The 24943-nt window shown below is 35.1% G+C and overlaps 1 protein-coding gene across 12 annotated transcripts in view; it reads right to left on the bottom strand.

The window, feature by feature from the left end:
• Positions 1 to 24943, bottom strand: part of LOC114329180 (steroid hormone receptor ERR1) — a 325624-nt gene that overhangs the window by 114440 nt on the left and 186241 nt on the right. For 2 of the 12 annotated variants that reach the window (XM_050654129.1, XM_050654127.1), the window contains exon 1: positions 4783 to 5557. The exons of 6 other annotated variants lie outside the window; for them this stretch is intronic. Coding sequence is in view for 2 of the 6 variants with exons in the window: in XM_050654127.1 (XP_050510084.1) it covers positions 4783 to 4785 (3 nt within the window). In the remaining 4 variants the exon portion in view is untranslated. 4 more of the 12 variants (XM_050654128.1, XM_050654132.1, XM_050654130.1 and 1 more) reach the window with 3 other exon arrangements.

Raw genomic sequence — 24943 nt, 5'->3', positions numbered from 1 at the left:
TTGCAAAATTTAAAAAAATATATCATACCATATTTAAACAAAATCCTTTATCACACGTCACAAACTACACGGAAAGGGGGTTCATCTACAAACAAGCAGGGTCATCGACCTGAGGTGGGCTTCATGGCTTCCTTTTTATTTCGGGGCAATCAACTGGATAAACATCACGGGACTGGAACTCAAAATGTCTACATCAGGACATCAATCGGGACTCGGAAGACTTCATTTAAACAGGAACTTGGACAAGATACAGGGACTTCATACCACGCCGGCGTATAGTACTGCGTCACAACTCAAACACAGTGTAAGAGCACCCAACTTCACTACGGGGTAAAAAAAACATCGTGCCCTCACACTAGATCTTCCAGAACGACATACTATACCCTTTACCGGCGGGTAACAAAAGGCACCACGCCCTTTTGGGGTGAGTCGGCAAGCGATCTTCACGCTTGAAGAAATCAAACCGGACTGATCTGCGCTTCGGTCTGAAGCCACAGATCGGGGAAAATACGACGGAAGTACCGAGCGATTTTGATCCTTAGGGATGCTTAGTTGACAAGAACTCAACTTTCAGTTCAAGATTTGTTCTAGAAAGTTCATCTACGCATTAGAACTGTACTTTTGTCAACACTTCTTACAAATTCTGTTTTTGCGTCTCAAATAAACAGGAATCTTGTAACACATTGAAATGTTGCTGCAATACTTCATGGCTGTATACAGGGTCGGCTTGGGATCTTATAATGATATTGAACTTCACAAAATAAATTAAAAAAATAGACATTCTTTTTGGGAATTGGGATATTAAATTAATGTTGGAGTTTTTTCAAACGTTACAAAGCCTCCGCGCAAAAGAGAAACCTGGATAAGATTATCCAGTTTTCGATAACAAACAGAAAAAAATCCAACATGGACGTCTTAGGTGTGACAGGACAACAATATCAAAATATTTAGATAATGGCTAGTGGGGATTAAACAAAACAAAAAAGTCGTTAGGGATTGGGCTAGCGTGCCATCAATCGCCAGACTCTTTAAAGTCGAGTAGACTTAAATGTTTCTTGACTCTACAAAGAACTGTAGGTGACAAGAGTTTCTGTGCCTTGGGAAAGAAACTAAACTTGTGCCCTGTGTGGACCTCGCTGACATCCACAGCAGTAACACAAGTGACATACCAGGGCAGACACAGCCTTGTCACCTCGTTGCCTAACCGCGAGCGGTTCACAAAAACTAAAAAGTTGATGTTTGACAGATAAACATCTGCCCAAACTCTGCTAACACCTAGCGAGTTTCACGGGACATTTCGGCAACGGTTCTGCAAAACGAGGATTTAGACAATCCAGTCTAAACACCTCAGTGAGACAAAATCTCACCAACAACTTACTTCAACAACTCATTCAAACAAGACAGGGCTAGACAAAGGGGTATATGACAACAACAAGGGCTAAAATCAAAACAAGACTAACAAGGGGGAGGGGGTATGTGTGACAACAACAAAAGACCAAAAAGACTAGTATACTGGGTTCAAACAGGATATCAAACTTTTTAAACAAGACTAAGGGAAATGAACGCAACATATGATATAGAGAACACTACATCATTACGTTTTCAATCAACAGTCCAATCCAGGACATAAGAACCTTTCATGAACGTTCACTAGACAACTCTCTCATTTTCAAATCACAAGCTGGGGAAAGACTTCATTTTCAAAACAGGGCTACACTTCACTTTTCGAAACAGGGGATAGACTTCATTTTTCAAGACAGGGGGGTTGGGCTTTACTTTTCAAAACTGGGGATAGACTTACTTTTCAAAACTGGGGGCATTTCATTTCTCAAGACTGGGGGTGGACTTTATTTTTCAAAACGGGGGGCTACTTTTTCAAAACAGGGGGTGAAAGCAACACGCAAGGGGAAGACCAAAGGGACATTGGAAAGTATGACAGTTCTGACGAACAACCGCTTCCATTTATCGACCGAAAGCAAGCTTCACCTGTACTCAACGCGGCCAGATCCTAACCTCACCAGCCTTGTCACAGCTTCTGCTCTTGGCCTACTTTCAATCAACAAAGAGAAGAGAGGTCAACTAACTATTCGCCAAAAAAAATCAAACTCCAGCACGGACACGGGCTAACAGACAACACGGGCTAATAGACAACACGGGCTAATAGACAACACGGGCTAATAGACAACACGGGCTAATAGACAACACAGGCTAATAGACAACACGGGACAACAGACAATGGGCTCTAAAACTTCCAGACAAAACAGGGATAGACAAACAAACAGACAACAACATACTTTTTGACTTCTAGATATACTCAGGGGCTTACAAACACAAACAATATTGAAATTTGGTTCCTATATGAGCTCACACGGGATAAGACATTTCTTGCTCCGACTACTAATGAAAGTGTTCACAGATAGCTGAACAACACTTCCTTCATCACGAGTATTACACTTGTGACATGTCAGATACAAAAAGACATACTTCATTCACGGGGGGACTTCAACTACTTCACTGGGGGGGAGACTTCAACTACTACTTCACGGGCTCTTTTTAACTAACCTCTGGCATCCTTTTGACACCTTCAAAGATAGATTAGTCAAAAAAAAAAAAAAAAACAAGGGGCAACACAGACAAGGGGGGGGCTTTTTCAGGGGCTAACTTCTACACTTCAAGACAGTTATTCTCAAACAGTGTCGACAGAGAACGCTATCTTCAAATCTAAAAGTGACAGCTTTTCTCCTGGCTGCTTGAAAAAAACACAGAAGTGGGGGGCCTCTCCACGGTTTCCCTCTTCACTTCTTCACGGGGCCACTTCTCAAGGGGATGACTTCTCAATGGGATGACTTCTCCAACTAACCTGTGGCATGACATACACCAACAGAGATAGGCTTCGCTGGAAAAACAAGGGACTACTCTCACACAGACTATACGGGGCTAAGCTCATACACGGACCATACCAACAACATTACACATCTACTCAAATGACCAAATCAATAATCACAAAAAACGGTTATTCTGTAAAAAACTGTTGATCTATAGGAATACATGCAAAAAATACAACATACTGTTATACTTCATAATTGGATTCAATATTCAAAATATTTAACGTTACTTTTAATCAAAATTTTCAAAAAAAATTTTACGTTACTTTTTTATTCAACTGTTTGTCTATATATTTCATCAATATTTTCAAAAAAATTCAAATCAATGCTTTCATCATGGGTACAATATCAATACAATACAGTTAGTACGCTACAATAACATACAATTCTGTTCTACGATACATACAATACAATACAATACCAGTATACATATGGGGTTACAAGTTAAATACACTATGATGTATGAAATGGTACATGCCTATACAATCAACAGCATGACCAAATCAACATCACAACAAAATGTGTACATACTTACACCTCTTTGGAAAAATTATTAACTTTTGCAACAAAAACTACAAAAATGGGCTCTTTCATGGGGACTAACAGACTGAAACAGTTTCGGGGGCACTAAAAGACATGAAACAGTTTCGGGGGGGCAAGACAAGAGGAATCTGGGCTAAACTACATGGGAAGACTTGGGCGATATTTACTCGGGTCAAACTTCAGGGTGTACGTTACAAGTATTACAAGCGTAACACTAAGTGGGGGGGTGGCTAAAGATATTGGGGACTAGTAGATAGGCTAACTACTAGTTGAACATGTCTACAAGCTAGACTTGTAACAATGGGCATACAAAACATGACACGAGTCGAGCTTCCATGTTATCGGAAACACTTGCACCACAAACTGAGATCGGCTACCCAAGACGGGCACTGCCTAACAGTTGTAGTACAAATGAGACCGAAAGGAGGCTAAAGGGATATGGTAGTGGGCACATGCTAATGGGGTCAGGGGGTAGAAATAACACGCCCCACGTTGGGCGCCATTTGAAGCGTTTTACATGTCTGCTCATATGGGAACAAGGAAAGACTATCTATAGAGATACTGGGGGGTAAGAATGGGGCTAAAGAAGAAGAAGCAGACACATAAAGCCTCGTTGCGGGACGGCAGCTCATTTGTTGTGCGGGAGCTAGGTCGTAGATTCGTTAGGGAGGGTGAAGGGGTGTTAAGATGACTACACTACCATAACTAAATACATAAGGGTACTTACTCTGACTAGAGGATCTTTCTACTATTTAACAAAAAGGGACGCCGTTTGAAATAAATCCTCTATTTCACCTATGGGTACTTACTGGATACTTTCTTACTTACGGGTACCAATCGGGGGGACAATCATCATTGATTCCTCTTTGGGGTTACATTGGGACAACATCTTTCCTTATTATTGGCTTCTATGCCATATTCTTTCTTTTCTTCTGAACTAAAACTTTCATACAGTTGCATTAGTTTTCTGTTAAAATTTTTCCAAAGGCTACAGGAATGAGATGATAGATACACTTTCACAAACATTTATTTAAAACTTTACGGTGGTTTTTTTTTTAAACAAACAAAAAAACTTTTAACAGGAAATGATTTTACAGGACAAAATATCTACAAATCTTTTACATTACAAAAAAAATCTTCAATTTAACATAACAAAAGAATGACAAAAGAACTTGTTGGACAGTGTATGTCAAAACAAAATTTTGACGCAGCTGTCAAAGGTCAAAGTCACTGTCATTTTAATTTACAAGTTGCATCATGAAAGCACAAACAACTATTATTTTTCAAAACTCTTTACCAACAAAAATATTTATCCATTTGGGATCCTTGCAAAATTTAAAAAAATATATCATACCATATTTAAACAAAATCCTTTATCACACGTCACAAACTACACGGAAAGGGGGTTCATCTACAAACAAGCAGGGTCATCGACCTGAGGTGGGCTTCATGGCTTCCTTTTTATTTCGGGGCAATCAACTGGATAAACATCACGGGACTGGAACTCAAAATGTCTACATCAGGACATCAATCGGGACTCGGAAGACTTCATTTAAACAGGAACTTGGACAAGATACAGGGACTTCATACCACGCCGGCGTATAGTACTGCGTCACAACTCAAACACAGTGTAAGAGCACCCAACTTCACTACGGGGTAAAAAAAACATCGTGCCCTCACACTAGATCTTCCAGAACGACATACTATACCCTTTACCGGCGGGTAACAAAAGGCACCACGCCCTTTTGGGGTGAGTCGGCAAGCGATCTTCACGCTTGAAGAAATCAAACCGGACTGATCTGCGCTTCGGTCTGAAGCCACAGATCGGGGAAAATACGACGGAAGTACCGAGCGATTTTGATCCTTAGGGATGCTTAGTTGACAAGAACTCAACTTTCAGTTCAAGATTTGTTCTAGAAAGTTCATCTACGCATTAGAACTGTACTTTTGTCAACACTTCTTACAAATTCTGTTTTTGCGTCTCAAATAAACAGGAATCTTGTAACACATTGAAATGTTGCTGCAATACTTCATGGCTGTATACAGGGTCGGCTTGGGATCTTATAATGATATTGAACTTCACAAAATAAATTAAAAAAATAGACATTCTTTTTGGGAATTGGGATATTAAATTAATGTTGGAGTTTTTTCAAACGTTACAGTATGTCAAACACATGTTATTTGTAAGGGTTACGAAAAGAGATTTTAGTTTTGATGAAGTAGTGTTATTCCTCAATAGAGAGTAATATACTCTGTATGTAAATAACGTACTCCTCACTCCTAACGATAAAATCATTAGTTTTCGAGATATTTGAACTTAAACAAGTAACAGCATAAATATTTTGATTAATGCATTGTGCTGCTGAATTCTTAATTTCAAATATCTCGAAAACTTATGATTTTATCATTATGAATGAATAATATACTCTTCAGTCTTAACGATAAAATCATTGATTTTAGAGATATTTGTAGTTTAAAATTAAGCGGAACAATACATTAATCCAATATCTGTGCCGTTACATGTTTAACTTCAAACATCTCGAAAACTAATGACTTTATCGTTGCGAATGAAGTGTATGTTATTTACATAGAGAGTATTGGAGAATCGAAAAATTGCGCTAAAAAGGCATTTCCGCCAGTGGCGTAGAATTTGGGAAGGGTCAACCATTCACTGTCCCCTGTCGTACGCCTCTGGTAATAGCCAGAAACGTTTGTTTAACATAATTTTATAGGGTTTACAGTACCTACACTTTGTGCGAAGTATGAAAAGGAAGCGATTCTCCGAAAGTAACTTATTTGTTATCAAAGTTGTACAACAGACTAACAACAGACTAAAGCGGGCTCCACACTCTCAGCGAAGTTACTTCGCCAAAGTTGTCCGAAGTACCTCTCTACACACTCGTTCTACTTCGCGAGGAACACATTCAAGCGGTGCGATACCGACAAAGATCCCTTTGACTCGGACGCGCCAGACCGACAGAGAATGGAAGTAGAACGAAGTGAGGCAATGTTGCACAAGGTGGCCGTCTACACTCTCGTACTTGTTGAACCTCGATTGACTTCAACGAGAGTGTGGAGCTCACATAAAATATCATTTCAATCTAATGAGTCTTAATCAATAGTAAGTATTTAGTTCTTAAAACGATACGGTTGATTTATTGCTAATTCAATCTACCAATAATTGATGATTCACTGATGATTAAAATATACTTACTCGGAAATTTTACTACTTCATCAGTAATTAAGCAAAATAATTTTACGTTTTATGTTACTTTATATTATAATACTCCCAAGAAGTTTATTATTTTAAGACCTTAATTTTTAATTTTTTTGAAAGTTTGTTGATCCTAAAATTTTGGCCACGGATATGGTGAGACCTAAAAAATATAATACCGATGAAGAACGAAAGGAAGCTAGGAATACTCATTGTGTAGAGCACGAAGCCATCATGGCAGCCTATCGTCTTAACTGCTTTGGATACTGGTTGGGAATGAATGGGCGGATGGGCTGATGGGCCATTGTGCCCATATACAAATTTGGAGACAGGCTATCGAGTGTTGTCCTGTGCTTTCTATGATACAGGACAGCATGGTCCCTCAATTTGAGTTCTCATCCTCTTCTTGGTTCAATTTCCTGATCGGGATGAGTGGCTAGAACGAGAACCCACACTAATCTGTCGGAATGGGCTCACCTGGTTCACAGATGGGCCCAGAATGGACGAGTGTATGGTGGTGAAGTCGGATTTGAGTCTAGCCAGGCTCTCGTTGCAGGGCTTGCTCTGGCAAGACCATCTCTATGTGCTCGGACAGTCATGCAGCGCTAAAGGCTATGGAACCGCCGAGGTTCTTGAGGTCAGCTTTAAGCTGGTTCTTGAGTGCAAGAGAGCATTGGACGATGTTACTCTGACCAACAGGGGTAGCTTAGTATGAGTACCGGGACACACAGGTGTGGAATGAAACGAACGAGCTGACGCTCTGGCACAACGGGGCTCATCCACTCTTCCTGTGGGACCCGAACCTGTGATTGGGGTGCCCTTCAGTTCTGCTCGAGGGCTCGAGGAAATCTCAGAGAGCTTCTTCTGCGGAGGCTTCAGGCCTCCTGGCCAGTTGTGGAGGTTTGAGACAGGCTAGGCACCACATAGTGAGGCCGTCCAAAAATCTCACAGCCCCTCTTCTTCTTCTAGATCGTAGAAGATGCTCCCGCTGGTGGTCAGTATGCTCACAGGCCACTGTAGGCTCCTACGGCACCTTTATCTGCTTGGATTGGCGGATAGCCCACGGTGCCGTCTAATAAGGAGGACGAAACCTCCTCACATTTCCTCTGGGATCGGTCTCTATGCAGCCGAGCCAGGTTAGGGAGTTGCCTTTGAAGAGACTTTGGCTTTCTTGAGGCCATCAGATTACTGAAAGATTGGAAGTTCGGGGCGGCATCGGCAGAAGGAGCTCATATTTGTACTCCTACTGATTCTGACAGAAATGGGAGCCAGGTACAGCCTGGGTCCCAGAAAAGCCGAATACCAGGTCCTTATGGATCTGGTCCGTAAGGTAGGGGTGATACAATGTACCCGCCGTATGAGGTCTAAGTGTCTGAAGGGCTCACATTTCGGCCCTGCCCCAAAGTACGAAACCATGCCATACCAAAGGAATACTCGAAGAAGGGAAGTTAAAGCTCAGCAAAATACAGAATAACGAGCCCAGGAAGCGGAACTTTTTACTATCGATATGCTCAAAAGATATTTACTATACGCGGAAATGTCAAATATGTACCTACAGAGTTCCGATAGACAAAAAGTAAATAATGAATAAAATAAAAAAAAAACAACTTTGTTGATTTAAATACCATCACATACTATTTACTTCTAGAGTTGAGTATTACGTAATATTTATTGTGTCAACAATTCGGTTTGTTACTACTTTCGTCAACATAACCTGATTTTTAATATCAGTTATTTAACCTATTTAACCGGCAACTCCAATAACGACAAAAGTATTTTCAAAAACGTGTTTTTGGCAATATATTAGTGTAAATTAAACAAAAATGAAATAAAATTCATTATTTCATTCATAGAAGATTCTGGCCAATATAAAGCTACAGAAATAAAAATTACAGCGATTATTTTTTAATGCTTTTAACTTCCAATCGTATAGTAAGATATTTGATCACGTGTTTAATTCTGTCCAATCAGATTAAAATTATACTGAGAATTATCTACTGTAGAAAATTACCGATAGAATTTTTTTAAGTAGATTGTTTCTGTTTAATGACAACCAGTTTCCTAGTTTTGACAACTGTCATATTTAAGAAAATATCCATAATATACGTATTAAAAAAATAATCTTACGAATATCACACGACAGTAAGAATAAATAAGAAAATAATGTTTCATTTTTACTCAAATTTGTTGTCATTGGGCAATAACCACTCGAGCCCTGCGCGCTCTCGTGTCTATTGCCAGACAACAAATTTTCGAAAAACTGTCGCATTATTTTCAATTTATTCTCACTCTCTTGTGATATTATACCCGATAATTTTTGATAATATCGCGTCGTCAAGCATTACGTCAGATGCCCTTCGTTATTATGCAAAAATAAACATTCAGTGACATTAATGACAATTAATGTTTTACAACTTGTCACAGAGAATATCAAGAAACAGGTTTAGCAAATATTCAGGTGAAGATATCAATAAAATATTAATTAAAATAATTTAAAAAGACAGTATTATTCATGAAATAATCTCAGCGAATTACATAGAGATTCTGACAAATAGAAACCTTCAAAAATAAAAATTTCAGCGATTATTTTTTAATGATTTTAATTTCAAATCGTCTAGTAAGATTTTTCATCACGCGTTTAATTTTGTCCAATCAGATTATTATTAGGTATACTTAGTGTGACCAACTCCAATTCAGTCGAATCCGGGACAAGGCTGAAAAAAATACCTAAAATCCGGGACTTTTCAATGAAAATCGGGCCATTGTTTTTTTCAGGACACGATAATTATAATACTTCTTCTTTTCGTTGTACTTATGCCCAATAAGAGCGTCAGACTTTGCTATCACCAGTATCACTTATCTAGCTTTTACCCATTTCTTCCACGCCTTCCGGTCTCCTGCCATTTCCTTCATCTGTTGCACTGTTTTCTCTCTCTTGGTCCCGATTTACTTGATTTGTTCCATCCACCTCTTTCTAGGTCTGCTCCTTCCAATCGTCTAGTAAAATTTTTCATCACGCGTTTAATTTTGTCCAATCAGATTATTATTAGGTATACGCTCTGAGCTTCGCTGGTGTCGCTCCTAGCGGTTACTAATTCAACTTTTACCGGTAATTTTTAAATTTATTATTTAATTGTTATCGCTTAATATTTACAACGCAAAAAAGTAATTAAATTGTAATTGATTTTTTTAAGATTTTTCTAATCAGTTTGACGTTCTATTGATAAAATATCAATTTCTTACTTCGGATACTTTGACAATAATCGTGTAGATGGCGCTAAGATTATAATAGATTATTTATAATTAGATATTGCGGAACATTAAAAAAAACTTAAATTCAGTATTTAAAACGTAAGTATATTTAAGGTAAAAATATATACCACAGCTTTGACCAACTAATATTGTTTAAAATTAATGTTTTTAATTTTAATTTTAAATTAATCACTTTGACATTTATGTAAAATTTCCGGTAAACGTTTACAAACTTGTCACTACTGGCGTTCGCGAATTTGTAAATATCCCCTCTACGTATGAGCTCACAGCGTATACTGTATACTGGCAATAATCTACTTATATGTACTTATATAAATATTATACTGAGTGTATACTGAGTGAATACTAAATTAGTATTTAGTTTCTGTACAATTAAGAGTTTTCTAGTTTTGACAACTGTCACATTTAAGAAAATTAAATTGCCAACAGGGCAATACAAATCGGCAATTTTATGCGATAGAGTGTAATTCAGTAAGATTATTTTATTAATAAAACTGTATATATAAATAATTTTGACTAATATTTTATTGATATCTTCTTCTGAATATTTTCTAAACCTGCTTAGGCTGTTCACTTTGTCAAGTTATAAAACATTAATTGTGATAAATGTCACTGAATGTTTATTTACAAAGCCTTGAATTTTGTAGGTATTAAAAAATAATCTTTCGAATATCACGCGATAGTAAGAATAAATAAGAAAATAATGCTCCAGTATGTTTCTCAAACTGTTGCCATTAGGAAATAGCCACTCAAGCACTGCAGGCTCTCGTGTCTATTGATAGGCAACAAATTTTCGAAAAATTGTCGCATTATTTTCAATTTATTCTTACTTTTTGTGATATTAATGTTGATTATTTCGGTGGTATGGTTGACGGAATTAATAAAAAATAAGTGTAACAACGAACAGTAATATATTTACTTGTTTGGGTAACAAAAAGTGTTTTGCTTATACATCGCGTAAGAGGGTTTGTTATTGTTTTCGGCCCAGCGAGCGGCCGATGTCTCTGGGGTATTGTCACCGACTGACCGAGTGGCTGAAAAGAAACCACAGACGCTAATCTGTTTGTGTTTTACCATCTGACCAGATGGGCAATAAATTATTTAGATCTGGCGTTTAAAGGTTGAAACATTTCTGAAGTTTTACGTTTTCGAATGCATGTCTAATTGTGAGTTATTGACATAAGGTCTGATAAGGTAATTAATTTATGGGGAATTCAGTTTGTTAAACTGAACACACCAAAAACATATGGTTAAGGATACATTCCGTTTTGTAAAACCGTGTCCCTCTTAGCATCTGGTTTGTATTTTACATGTGAATTTATATGACCCATACTATTTCGTTATGAGAAAAGTTATTAAAAATTAAGAAAATAAAATTAGCAAAAATAGTAATTAAAGCATACCCCTATAGTCAGATGCCGTTCGTTGCTACGTAAATTTAAAATTAAATAAACATTCAGTGACATTTTTCAAAATTATTAATGGTTTACAACTTGTCAAAGTAAACACCATGTGCAGGTTTAGCAAATATTCAGATGAAGTTATCAATAAAATATTTGTTAAAATTATTTAAAAATACAGTTTTATTCATAAAATAATCTTAACCGAATTACACTCCAGCTTTTAAAATTACCGACTTGTATTGCTCTCGTGAGACTTTGACATAATTTGACAAAATTAAAACTGTCAGTGTCACTCGGGATACAAACCGGTAATTTTAGAACTCCTGTGTAATGACGACGGGAAATTATAAAAAAACATTATCACTTAAATTTTTATTTTTATAGGTTTCTATTGGTCAGAATCTATGTATGTGAATGAAAATTAAATAACTCAAACATGAAGTAAAAACCACTTCTATGTAATTGGTTTATTTATTAAAAATTTTTAAAAATCCCAATGGATTTAAAAAATGTGTCCAATTCAGAACGTTTTCGGACCTATCAGTCCATCATCAGTGAATTCGAATACTTGCTAAATAGCCCCAGAACCAAACAATGGTTGAAATTATAATTTAATCTACATTATGTTGTAGTGATATTAAACAGGCTAAACACCGGTGTGAATAGATATAACCTCCGGGAACATGGTGAAACTCTACCAGGAAACTTAATCAACCATCTTAGGCCAACGTTGACTACCAAGTTAACACCAAGTTAACACTTGGTAGTCAACGTTGGCCTAAAATGGTTGATTAAGTTTCCTGGTAGAGTTTCACCATGTTCCCGGAAACTTGGTAGTCAACGTTGGACTAAGATGGTTGATTAAGTTTCCTGGTAGAGTTTCACCATGTTCCCGGAGGTTATATCTTTTAACATTGGCGTTTAGCCTGTTCAATATCACTACAACATAATGTAGATTGGATTATAATTTCAACCATTGTGGTTCTGGGGCTATTTAGCAAGTATTCGAATTCACTGATGATGGACTGATAGGTCCAAAAACGTTCTGAATTGGACACATTTTTTCAATCCATTGGGATTTTTAAAATTTTTTAATAAATATACCAATTACATAGAAGTGGTTTTTACTTCATGTTTGAGTTTTTTAACTACAGTAGAGTTTCGGTTATCCGCCGTTCCGTTTTATCCGCCGCACCATTTAAGTAAAAATTTTTTAAGATGAGATAAAATACGCCGAGCAACAAGAAGCCAGAGCTGTCGATATTATGATGCTACAAGATGGCGAGTATTGGCAGCAACAAAACCAGATACATCGGCAAGGCAGATGAAAATTGCTAGTTTTTTTTCGTTTATCCTAAATCATTCTATCTACAATGTCTAAAATAAATTCTATCAATTCTACAATATCTATAAATAAATATTCTATCTAAAATATAGAGATAGCGGGAATAGAGCGCCTCACGCTGGCCTGCATTGATCGGGGTAGGATTTCATATGGGAGTCCGTGTACCCAAGACTCCTATATGATAAGCACTTTGCTGATTGAGAGCCCCTATAGCGCATCAGAGTGCTATCGGGGAGTAAGTGGATGGTCTGGAGCATTGAAGCGGGGTGGAGTGATTCCTGCTTACGGGAGTTAATCCTCCTCGCCCCAATGAATTGTATCACCCGAATGTCATTCTCTAGGGGTGAGCAAGTCTCTCAGGCTGGGTTAAATCACTATGCTTGCTTGATCTACAATGTCCAATATCAGTCAAAATTAAACTGATTCTCTTCTCCTTCTTCTTGTGCCACTCCTATCGGAGACTGGAAATCATCAACATCAAGGCTTAAACTTGTGTTTCATTTAACGCTCCCTATTATCCGCCATTTTTGCTTATCCGCCCTTCCGTCGGCCGGTTTATGGCGGATAACCGAGACTCTACTATGGTATACCTACAGCCAACCTAGGGAACTAACCTTTTTAGAAAATTAAATAATCATTACAATCAAGTGTGGTTTAATCCCACATAAATGTAATAGATGTAGTTATTATCAAAATTTAAAGGGTGGTTAAAAGCTGTGATCCAAACTATTCTATTAATATTTTGTATTTTGACAACGACGTCCGATGTATAAGTCGAAACGTTAATAAAATAATTTTATTAGTTAAATTCTGGCTTATTTCCCATTTAGAATAGTTAAACTATTTTATATACCTATTCCAAAGATCTCTATCAAAGGGTACACTATTTATTTGTTTACTCATGTACTGCTCATTGGAATGACATAATCGTGCTTGTGCTAATATTTACGAGTGTACATACTATTGGTATTTTTACCTTGGAACCGACTTGTCTACAGAGAAAACATTTTATTTGGCGCAACTAATCTCTTCCCCTTGAAGTTTATATAGATTAGATAGCGTCGTCTATGTACAATATATTATGATAGATATACCTATTTAATATTTGATTCGTCTAACAAACCATCAGTTACGGAAGTCCTTGAGGAAGTTCATCAGATTGATTTTTATCCAAAATATCCCTTCATTTTCTAGATATCTTTGCAAATAACTAGCGCAATGTTTATATGTGACATGCTGCAGGTATAGTCCAGGGCGCATTTGTTTTGAGATGGACGTTGAGAGGTGACTCAAATTTTTTGCAGAAATTGCTTGAAAATAAATCAAATAATAATATTTGAGTTATCCTCCCTCTCAAAAAGGTCCGGAACATTGTTTAAATAATCAAAATGTCAAAAATTGAAGGAAAAATTCGATTTTTTTCTTCGTTTTTTGATTATAACTTTAAAAGTATTCATTTCCGAGAAAAGTTGTACTGACATAAAAGTTGCGTAATTAAATTTCCTACAATATAGAATTGGTTAAAAATTTAAAAAATAGTCACCCTAGTTGCAAAATAGCAATAATTGCGAGAAAAACCATACAAAAACAAGTATTCGCATTCATTTTTTCAAAATGTTACAGGACTGAAAATAAAGCAGATAGCAAGTTGAAATTTTTTTTGATTATAGAAGTGTACTGTACCTTTCATTTGCAATTTTCAAAATTAAAATTTATTAATTACCACGGCGTCAGAAATTTTTTGAAATAAACAATAATTTTTGGTGCTACGCGCACCACAGCGGTGTTCGATTCACACAAGTTGATTTCCACCAAAATTTCTTCCAATCTTTATCTAATATATTATTTTCTTACTCTATATTTTGTTGTATTTTAATATTTTAATTCCACAAAAATCAAACTAATTTTATTAATGTTTATGAAATATTGTGTAAACAATTGCATATGTTTAAAAATAATGAACTTTTATTATTTAAGTTAAAATATATGAACAAAGAAAGTTTTTGCTAATAAAAGTGTTATTTCAAAGGATAGAGTATGTGTTTTTATTCTGCAATAAACAAATTTATTTATTTATATCGAAATGTAATAAAAATTAAAATGTATCAATCATTATCAAAGGTCATTGGAATGCCCAATCAGAGCAAACTATCCTCTGTCCTGCGCGTAACACCAATAATTAATGTTTATTTAAAAAAATTCCTGACGCCGTGGTGTTAATCGATTTTAATTTTACAAAATTGCGAATGAAAGGTACAGTACACTTCTATAGGCAAAAAAATTTTCAACTTGCTATCTGCTTTATTTTCAGTACTGTAACATTTTGAAAAAATGAATTTTTTTTACGAAAGCTGGATTGCAAAATTTATTTTGCAAAATCTATTGAACCGATCTTAATGAAATTTACAGTATTGTTTTACTGTATCATAAAGTTTTTCAGGGTGAAATATGAAGGTCCTAAGTGTAGCATAAATGGTTGAAAAACGTAAAATACGAATACTTGTTTTTGTATGTTTTTTTCAAAATTATTGCTATTTTGCAACAAGGGTGACAATTTTTTAAATTTTTAACCAATTCTATATTGTAGGAAATTTAATTACGCAACTTTTATGTTAGTACAACTTTTCTCGGAAATGAATACTAAAGTTATAATCAAAAAACCAAGAAAAAAAAAACGAATTTTTCCTTAATATTTTGATATTTTGATTATTTAAACAATGTTCCGGACCTTTTTGAGAGGGAGGATATCTCAAATATTATTATTTGATTTATTTTCAAGCAATTTCTGCAAAAAAATTTGAGTCACCTCTCAACGTCCAAATGTACTAATATTTTTACAGATGCGCCCTGGTCTAGTAATTGGTATCAGAAATCTAGTTTCATGGATGATTTCATACGACTCAAATCGTCCGTTGTATGTTGCGATAAATAATGTACTGTTACGACAGTTTCCTACGATTTCTTCCATATAGAAAAAGTTCCTTGACGAAAAAGAAGAATTATTAAAATAGAACGTTCTAGATGTAATCGAAATATCCCGAAACAGCTCGTAATGTTTGGAACGTCAAAAAATGTATATAAACAGGAAGCAACTGAAAGATTATTATATTTGGCCTACTCTCAGGCTCCTACAGATTTTCTGGAACAAAGTGTTATACTGGCATTCATAGATGGACTACAGGATATTGAAATGAAACAAGCTCTCCGATCAGAGCATCACACAGCGCTAATGGAGCACTAATCTCAGCCCAGAAGTAAGAAGCGGCATCTTACTCCACAATTAAAAGACATAAGATTTCGAAAAATAAACGAAGTCAATACGGCAGATAACCAACAACCTACTTTATTCCAAATGTTAAGCATACCGCAAAATCTTCAACAACATCTCAAAGTGAAAACAGAAGACGTTTTAATTGCAGAAGAATAGGACATTTGTCGAATAAATACAGGCAAAGAGAGAAGAAACAAATAAGATTATAATCTAAGATACGATGTAAGTTCGACTTTCACCTATCTGTTTATCGGATAAAAATTATTGGATATTGAAATTAAGCATTTTAACAATTACAAAAAAATAAGGGGTGCCCGATCTAATGTTGTTCCAACTATAATTAATTAATAATTAAAAAATTACTTTTTTTTATAAATAAAAAAAATTCGACCCGGGCAGATATTATTTTAGATTTTTTGGATCATTCTAAACAAAAAAGGTCTTTTGTAATTTTTCTCCAAAGTTGATCGTTTTCGAGATATAAACAATTTAAAACTGAAAAAAGAACGAAAGATGTCGATTTTCAAGGCTCAAAAACATAAGTAAAAAATATCCTTTTTGAAATTACGAAGTACCTAAATTATAGTGCATACCTTATTCTATCAGTTCTTGATAAGTGTTTTGGACTTATTTCATTTTGAAACATTGTTTTTTAGTTGTTAATGCCCGTCTCTCCATAAGAAACCTTCCTCATTAACAATTAGAAAAAATATGTTTTAGAATATGTTTTGTGGACTTGGAAAAAGCATTTGATCGGGCGCCACGTAACAAGATCTGGGAAATATTAAACCGTAGAAATGTGAAACCGAAGTTAATCCAAGTAATAATGTAAGAAAGAAAAATCGCTCATCTCTAGAATTCTACACAAGGACAGGTGTAAGACAAGGTGGTGTTCTGAGTCCTTTGTTATTCATCACTCTAATGGACGAAATTGCAAAAGAATGCAGGGCTAAGGTAAAAAGAACTAGGGTAGGGGTGTATAAACTTCAACAAGTTCACGTGTCAGAGTTGATATATCCCGATGACCTGGTAATTGTGGCAAAATCAGAAGAAGACTTGCAAGTGAATGTAAATGTTTGGAATGAAGCCTTTAAGAAATTTGGGATGAAAATAAATATTGAAAAAACAGAAGCTTTAGTAATATCGAAAACTAAAGAAAATATAAATGTAAAGCTGAATAATGAGACCATTACACAAGTAGAGGACTTCAAGTATTTAGGATCAACAATGAATGGACAAGGAAATATAGAACCAGAAATAAACAGCAGGGTAATAGTCCTGTCGCCAGGGGGGGTACAACGGCCTCCTTTATTCAGGTGGACTTACCCAAGTTTTTTTCATGTATTTTGACCCGTAGAATACGAATTTTTTGGGTAACAGTTGATCCGGATGTAGATAAGATTGTTATTGATCAAGAACTTGAGGAATTACATAACCTCGATCTCTCGCAAAACAAAACTTTTTTGGTATTTTTTGGGTCATTCTAAGCAAAACATGTTTCTACATTTTTTTTCGTAAGATGGCTAGTTTTCGAGATAACCGCGGTTGAACTTTCAAAAAATCGAAAAATTGGAATTTTGGAACCCGAATAACTTTTGATTAAAAAATAAAATAGCCAGTCTGCTTACCGCATTTGAAAGTTTAAGTCAAATTGTATCGGTTTTAATTATTTGCATTGCTAAAACGCATGCTACGTAGAAATAGCCTCGATTGCACTAGTACCTATTCTACCTACTCGTTCGATTTTAAATGAGAAATCATAGAAAACATCACTCACGCACTAGGTGTTTGTAGCTTTGTTTAACAATAACACAATAAATTTTTAGCAATGCAAATAATCAAAACCGATATAATTTGACTTGGACTTTCAAAGGCGCTAAGCAGAATTGCTATTTTATTTTTTAATCAAAAGTTATTCGGGTTTAAAAATAGCAGTTTTTCGATTTTTTGAAAGTTCAACCGCATTTATCTCGAAAACTGAGCATCCTACGGGAAAACTTGTTAGAACATTTTTTACTTCGAATCACCCAAAAAATACAAAAAAAAAATGTTTTGTTTTGCGAGAAATCTCTGTTATGTAATTCCTCAAGTTCTTGGTCAATAACAATCTTATCGACATCCGGATCAACTGTTACCCTAAAAATTCGTATTCTATGGGTCAAAATACATGAAAAAAACTTGGGTAAGTCCATCTGAATAAAGGAGGCCGTTGTACCCCCCTGGCGACAGGACTATAATGAGTGCAACAAAATTGTACTATGCGCTAAATAAAAGTTTTATTAGGAAGAAAGAAGTAAGCCTGAAAACAAAAATGAAAGTGTTTCAAACTGTATACGAGCCGGTGCTACTCTACGGTAGTGAAACGTGGACAAAGAATGACAACATCCGTAGTAAAATTCAAGCATGCGAAATGCGATATTTACGTGCGGTATCCGGGGTGACCAGACGTGATCGTATAAGAAATGAAGACATACGTGAAAGGTGCGGTATTGGAAGGACCTTAGACAGACTTGAAACGAAACAGTTATCGTGGTTCGGACATATGACGAGAATGGGTGAAGGTAGAACTGTAAAGAGGGTATGGAAAGCGGCATCCGACAACAAACGAAGAAGAGGCAGGCCAGCAAGAACGTGGAACGCAGATATTGGAAAGGCTTGCGTAAAAAGGAATATTGGGTGGAGAGAAGCAGAAAGACTAGCTACTGACCGAAAGGCATGGAGACGTCTGATTTCTCCACTTACCTCGACACCGTAAGGTACAAGAGGACGGCTTAAGTAAGTAAGTATGTTTTAGACTAAAATATGGCTAAAATTCTTATCGGGACCTGATAGAAGAATGTTTGAACTTAAATTTAGGTAGATACTTGATGATTACATAAACGATATTTTTTACTTGTGTTTTTGAGCCTTGAAAATCGTCATCTTTAGTTCTTTTTTCAGTTTTAAATTGTTTAAACTCGAAAACGATAAAATTTAGAGAAAAATTACAACAGACCTTTTTTGTTTAAAATTATCCCAAAAATCTAAAATAATATCTGCCCGGGTCGAAAATCTTTTTTTTTTATTTATAAAAAAGTCCTTTTTTAATTATTAATTAATTATAGTTAGAACAACATTATATCGGGCATCCTTTGTTTTTTGTAATTGTTAACATACTAAATCACATATCCAATAATTTTTATCCGATAAACAGATAGGTGAAGGTCGACCTCATATCGGATCCTCTACTGAAAGAATCAGATCAGAAGGTCGCCTAGATCGTCACATGGTCTTACTAGAAATAGATAGATGGTAGATATAGGGCCCTAAGAAATCAATCTGCCACAGCTTACCATAGAAAGGAAAAAGGACAGGTGTCGAATTTGCAAGAGTACAGTGATGAGTGCGCTAATAGCCGGAACAATAACGTTAAAGACGGAAAACATAATACTAGTAGAGGTTAGAAATTATCAATAGAAACTTATAAATTTATATTAAATTGATAGTTTCCCATCTTTATATCTATACCATGAAACTGATTTTCCCTGTTGGCTTCAGTCGGTCCCGATAGACCAATTATTCGAAGCAAATAACTACAGTGCGTCCATAAAGTAACGCATAAATTCATTCTTTCGTAAACCGGTGACTTTAAGGAAAAATCCCGAAACAGGTCGATTTTTATTTTTAAATCATACTAGTGACGTCATCCATCTGGGCGTGATGACGTAATCGATGATTTTTTGATTTTTTTAAATGAGAAGAGGGGTCATGTGATAGCTCATTTAAAAGGGTATTTAATTCTCTATTCAATAATATAAACATTAACACAATTATTTATACAGGGTGTCCAAAAAATATTTTTTTAATTAAATTAATTGACACACAAAGAATAATGTATGTAATTTGTTTAATTGTTAATACATTTTACTGCTGTCAGAAAAAAGAAAAATGTTTTATTTGAAAAATAAACATTGATTTTCGCTTAAACGAAATGTTCCAACTGTCAAGAGGCAGGTGGGTGGCATTTTAACATTGAATTTAAGCGAAAAGCAATATTTATTTGTCAAATAAACATTTTTTTCCTGTTTTCTGACAACAGTAAAACGTATTTTGAATTAAATAAATTATACACATTCTTCTTTTTGTCTCAATTAATTTAATTAAATTTTTTTTAACACCCTGTATAAATAATTATGTTAATGTTTATATTAGTGAATAGAGAATTGAATGCCCTTTCAAATGAACTATCACGTGACCCCTATTCTCATTTAAAAAAATCATCGATTCCGTCATCGCGCCCAGATGAACGACGTCACTAGTATGATATATATGCCAAAAAATCATAATTTAAAAATAAAAATCGACCTGTTTCGGGATGTTTTCTTTAAGTCGCCGTGCCGGTTTACGAAATAATGAATTTATGCGTTACTTTATGGACGCACTGTATAGGATAAGGGAAGGAGCAGAATATTCCGTAAGATTCATTCCATACAGGAAAAGTCTCTTGATATAAGCTTGATGAAATAAATGGAGATGCATATTATAGTAGAATTGGGGTTGGATGGATGAAGTTGAAGGAAGCGCGTGGTGTGTTGTGTGACAGAAAAATTCCAATAAAGCTGAAGAGAAAATTCTATAAAACAGCCATAAGACCGGCTATGACGTATGGATTACGGAACTTAATGTTGGGCGGTTAAAAAGAAAGAGGAACAACGAATAGATTAATAAAGGATGATGGAAAAAACTAGGAGTGGTACCAATTGATGGCAATATGAGGGGCATAGGTTAAGATGGTTTGGTCATGTTCAACGTGTAGACTTAACGTTAATCACTCAATATTTTGAATTGCTGAACTGCGGGTTCCTGGAAGGAGTAGAAGAGGAAGACCAAAGAAGACCTGGGACAGACGCCTAATGTAAAAACATAGTGCAGCATTGTACCTCGCCAGGCACCTAGGCAATGTGCGTACCAATGTTCCTGGCGAGGTGCGATGCTTCACTATGCTTTTACACTTTAGACAAAGCGGAAACGGCGGGTTCGTTGGGAAAAATATTCCCATGAGATATTTTTGCATAATCACAATCGTGAGACATCCCAGAATAAGGTTCAAGAAGTCGCCCACGTGAAAAGTGGGCCAATTTTTTTTTAACAATTTTTTTTAATCAAATTGCAAAAATCAATAGTTTTGGCCCGGATTAATTTTTTTTAGGTTTTTGGGACCATTCTGGACAAAAAAGGTCTCTTATAATTTTTCTCTGAAGTTGATTTTTTCGAGTTATAAGCAATTTAAATTTGAAAAACGCGAAAATGGCCATTTTTAAGACTTAATAGCTAACTCTGTTAAAAATTATTATTATGAAAGTCAGAAAGTGACTAAATTACTACATCAAATGACACAGAAATCTGTGTCATTAATTTACTACTAAGCTATTATTTTTAATGAATAACGATGAGCGGTTAGATCGTATTGACTCGGCTGTAAATGTGAATGCGAGTAAGGTGCACAATTGGACTGCTGGAATGGCTTCTCTCTCGCACTCAGCATTTACAGTTGCCGCACACGTGCATGGCTTTTATTATTATTACTTAAAAATAACAGCTTAGTAATAAAATAATGACAAAAATTTCTTCAGGATCTTGTAGGGGGGGCTTTAAACTTTGATTTAGTCATATATTGACTTTCATAATAACTTTTAACCGAGTTATTAAGCCTTGAAAATCGCCATTTTTCGTTTTTTTCAATTTTAAATTGCTTATAAGTCGAAAAACGATCAACTCTAGAGAAAAATTATAAGAGAACTTTTTTGTCCAGAATGGTCCAAAAAATTAAAGAAAAAATTGTTCGGGCCAAAAATATTGATTCTTGCAATTTGATAAAAAAAAAAATTGTTAAAAAAAATTGGCCCACTTTTCACGTAGGCGACTTCTTGAACCTGATTCTGGGATGTCTCACGAATGTGATATGCAAAAAAATCTCATGGGAATATTTTTCCCTTCGAACCCGCCGTTTTCGCCTTGTCTACTTAGGCAGGACATGTCGGTAAAGGGGATTGATGTCGATATGATCCAAGATAGAAACCGACTTCGCCTAGGGATAAAGGCAAAGAGAATGATGATGATGGGAAAAGGTCTCTTGATGAAATAGAAGAAGTATTAAAAATCTAGAATGTTCTAGATGTCACCGAAATTTCTCGTAAAGTTTGGAACTTTACAAAATGTATATGTTACGGACAATGATGTAAATTGGCCATTGAAGTTAAAGACCGCGCATTGTCGTGAATGTCCATTTCCCCTGGTGATTAGCGACAATGCCCGGCCATTAACGACAATAACATTAGCTATTGGCCAATGCTGTAAAAAAATAACCTAAATTAGAGTTTTCATCAATAACCGGTCAATAACGACAGAAAACAAAAGCAAATGACCAATGTTGATAAATAAATAAAATTAGGTATGATGTCCTATTATTTTTTCATATAAGATAGCTTTTGAAGGTTAATCATTTTTATTTTGACAAGATAGTGAACCATGGCATTTTGTAACACTTTTTACATAAATTTACTACGAGTAATTTTAGCACGAGCACAGAAATGAAGCAAATAATAAACATAACCTATCTTTTAGTCTTAATTTCAACACTGACCAATTAACAACGGGCATTGTTGACATTGACCGGACAATGATGGAAATGTTATCAAGAATTTAAAATTATCATCAATTTGTTAATCAAAATAAAAACAGCCAAAATCGAATACCTCGGTCACATCATGAGGAACAGTGAAAGATATGGACTGCTGTAACTAATCTTGCAGGGAAAAGTAGAAGGAAAGCGAGGACCAGGAAGGCGAAGGATTTCCTGGCTGAAAAATATGCGTACGTGGTTCAACACAATCACTACAGATCTTTTCAGAGCAGCAGTGTGCAAAGTACAGATTGCCATGATGGTCGCCAACATCCGAACCGGATAGGCACTACAAGAAGAAGATCAATGTCCAGTTTCTATGGACAATAACGTTAATATCCGGCCATTGTCGACAATGACTAGTTCAACAGGCCATTGTCGATATTGACCGGTTATTAACGTTTTTGCACGATTTATCATTTTTGACTACCGTGACAGATTTTACGTCAGTAGGTGACATTTACTAGCAACTCGACGGTAAGTAATTCAACTCGACGGTAAGTACTCCAACTCGACGGTAAGTAATTCACTTACCGTCGAGTTAAAAAATCTCTTAATTTTAATTTATTTTTTGAAAGAATAAAGAAAACTAACGAATTATTTATTAATATTGAAACTTATGGTACAATTTGTTAAACTATTTAATAAAATCCCACTTGTTTGGGATGTGGTTTCACTTCTAACCGAAACTCCTGCAGAATCGCATACATTAGTAGTATTACTAGTATTGCACATGCTCGCTTTCTTAGGCCTATAGCCAACATTTTTCTCTTCAAATACGCGATCAAAGTTGAAAACTTGGAAATATCAATGCCATCATAAAGAAAAACGGTGGATTTAATCATTGAATATTCTGCCCAGAGGCTTCCAGGACCTTTCAACTGCATATGTCTTTGAACGAAATATGCCAATAGAGTCTTTTCTTCGATTCTTAAATTCTTGCCTTCGCACCATTTTTTAAAACTTTGGTAGGTATTTTGATAACGGATTTTGGATTTTTCGGGAATAATTGCGGAACACCCTTCTTCCCAAGCCCGTTCAATTTCTTCAAATTCACTTTCGCTCATATTTTAATTTATAATAATCAAAATTGTACTTAAAATTATTGACAACTAAATAAAAACTCAATTCTCCATTGTTGTTATGCACCCTAGTTACTACCTAACATAGTCCAAGTAATGAAGCTTAAAATAGGACAAAACCTCGAAATTTTTACAGAATGGATCGATTTGCTTGAAAATTTGAGAGTAAGTAGTGGATAGTCCAAGGATCAAAATCTATATGATGCCGAAAGGCGCTTTTACCATGAGGGTGGTTGCCACCCTATGTCGGGGGTGAAAATTTTTTATTATATTTTGACCACAAAAGTTGGTAAAAACATTCATTCTAAGCAAGAAATGTTCTATACATTTTTTTGATAAAATTAATAGTTTTCGATTTATTCGCTATCGAAAGTGTTAGTTTTATATTAAAAAAATTAATGCTTTTAATCAGTTTTCTGCAAATAACTCAAAAAGTTTTCGTTTTATCAAAACAACTTTACTTAACAAAAATGTACCTTTTGAAAAAATAAACAAAACCGTTTTTTTAAATTTTCTTAAAGACCAATAGTAATCGAGCTATACTTTATTATATGTTAGCTCTTCTTCGTCAAATGCTAAATATTAGGGAGTTTTTGTGGCTACGTAACGTACGCATCTGCGTATACGTAAAGCAACTAACGTGTCGTAGAGGATGAATGTTAAAATAGGTAGTTTTTGTAACTGCCTTAACGTAACGTAAAGCAAATCGTAAAGTCATTTTTAAATTCCGTTGACATTTAAAAAAATAAAACAATGTTCACACAATATACAATTAATATACAAATGTATAAAAAAAGATAAATTAATGAAGAAATTGTATGGTTTTAATTGCTTCTATTTAAATATAAAAATATTATTTTTCCTTAGGTTAAAATTTTTTTATTTTTGTTTATACCTACTTTTTAGTTGTAAATTATTGTATACCTACATCAGAATTCCAGTAGGTATAATGTAAATAGTGTGGTAATATTTATTTGAAAATTTTACTGAAACTAGGTCATTTGTTTATCTAGTTATTAATAATTGTGGTGATCACTGTATTTCTTAAATTAATACAAGATTTGTTTGTTTTGCTTTATTAATAGACAACTTAAAAACAATAAAATTTTAAATCTATTATGAAGTTCCAATTTCCAATTACAAACACAGAATAATTTTACTCAAATAGACTAAACCAATAACCAATATAACCTTAAAATGTTTATAAACGGGTAGTACGCTGATGAAATGTTCATTTGGTAGGTAATCGGGCAAGATCCTCGTGTG

Source organism: Diabrotica virgifera, chromosome 6, assembly GCF_917563875.1.
Source record: "Diabrotica virgifera virgifera chromosome 6, PGI_DIABVI_V3a".
In the NCBI taxonomy this organism is placed as follows: Eukaryota; Metazoa; Arthropoda; class Insecta; order Coleoptera; family Chrysomelidae; genus Diabrotica; species Diabrotica virgifera.
The sequence above is the reverse complement of the archived record's forward strand: the minus strand, read 5'-3'. Positions and strand labels throughout refer to the sequence as shown.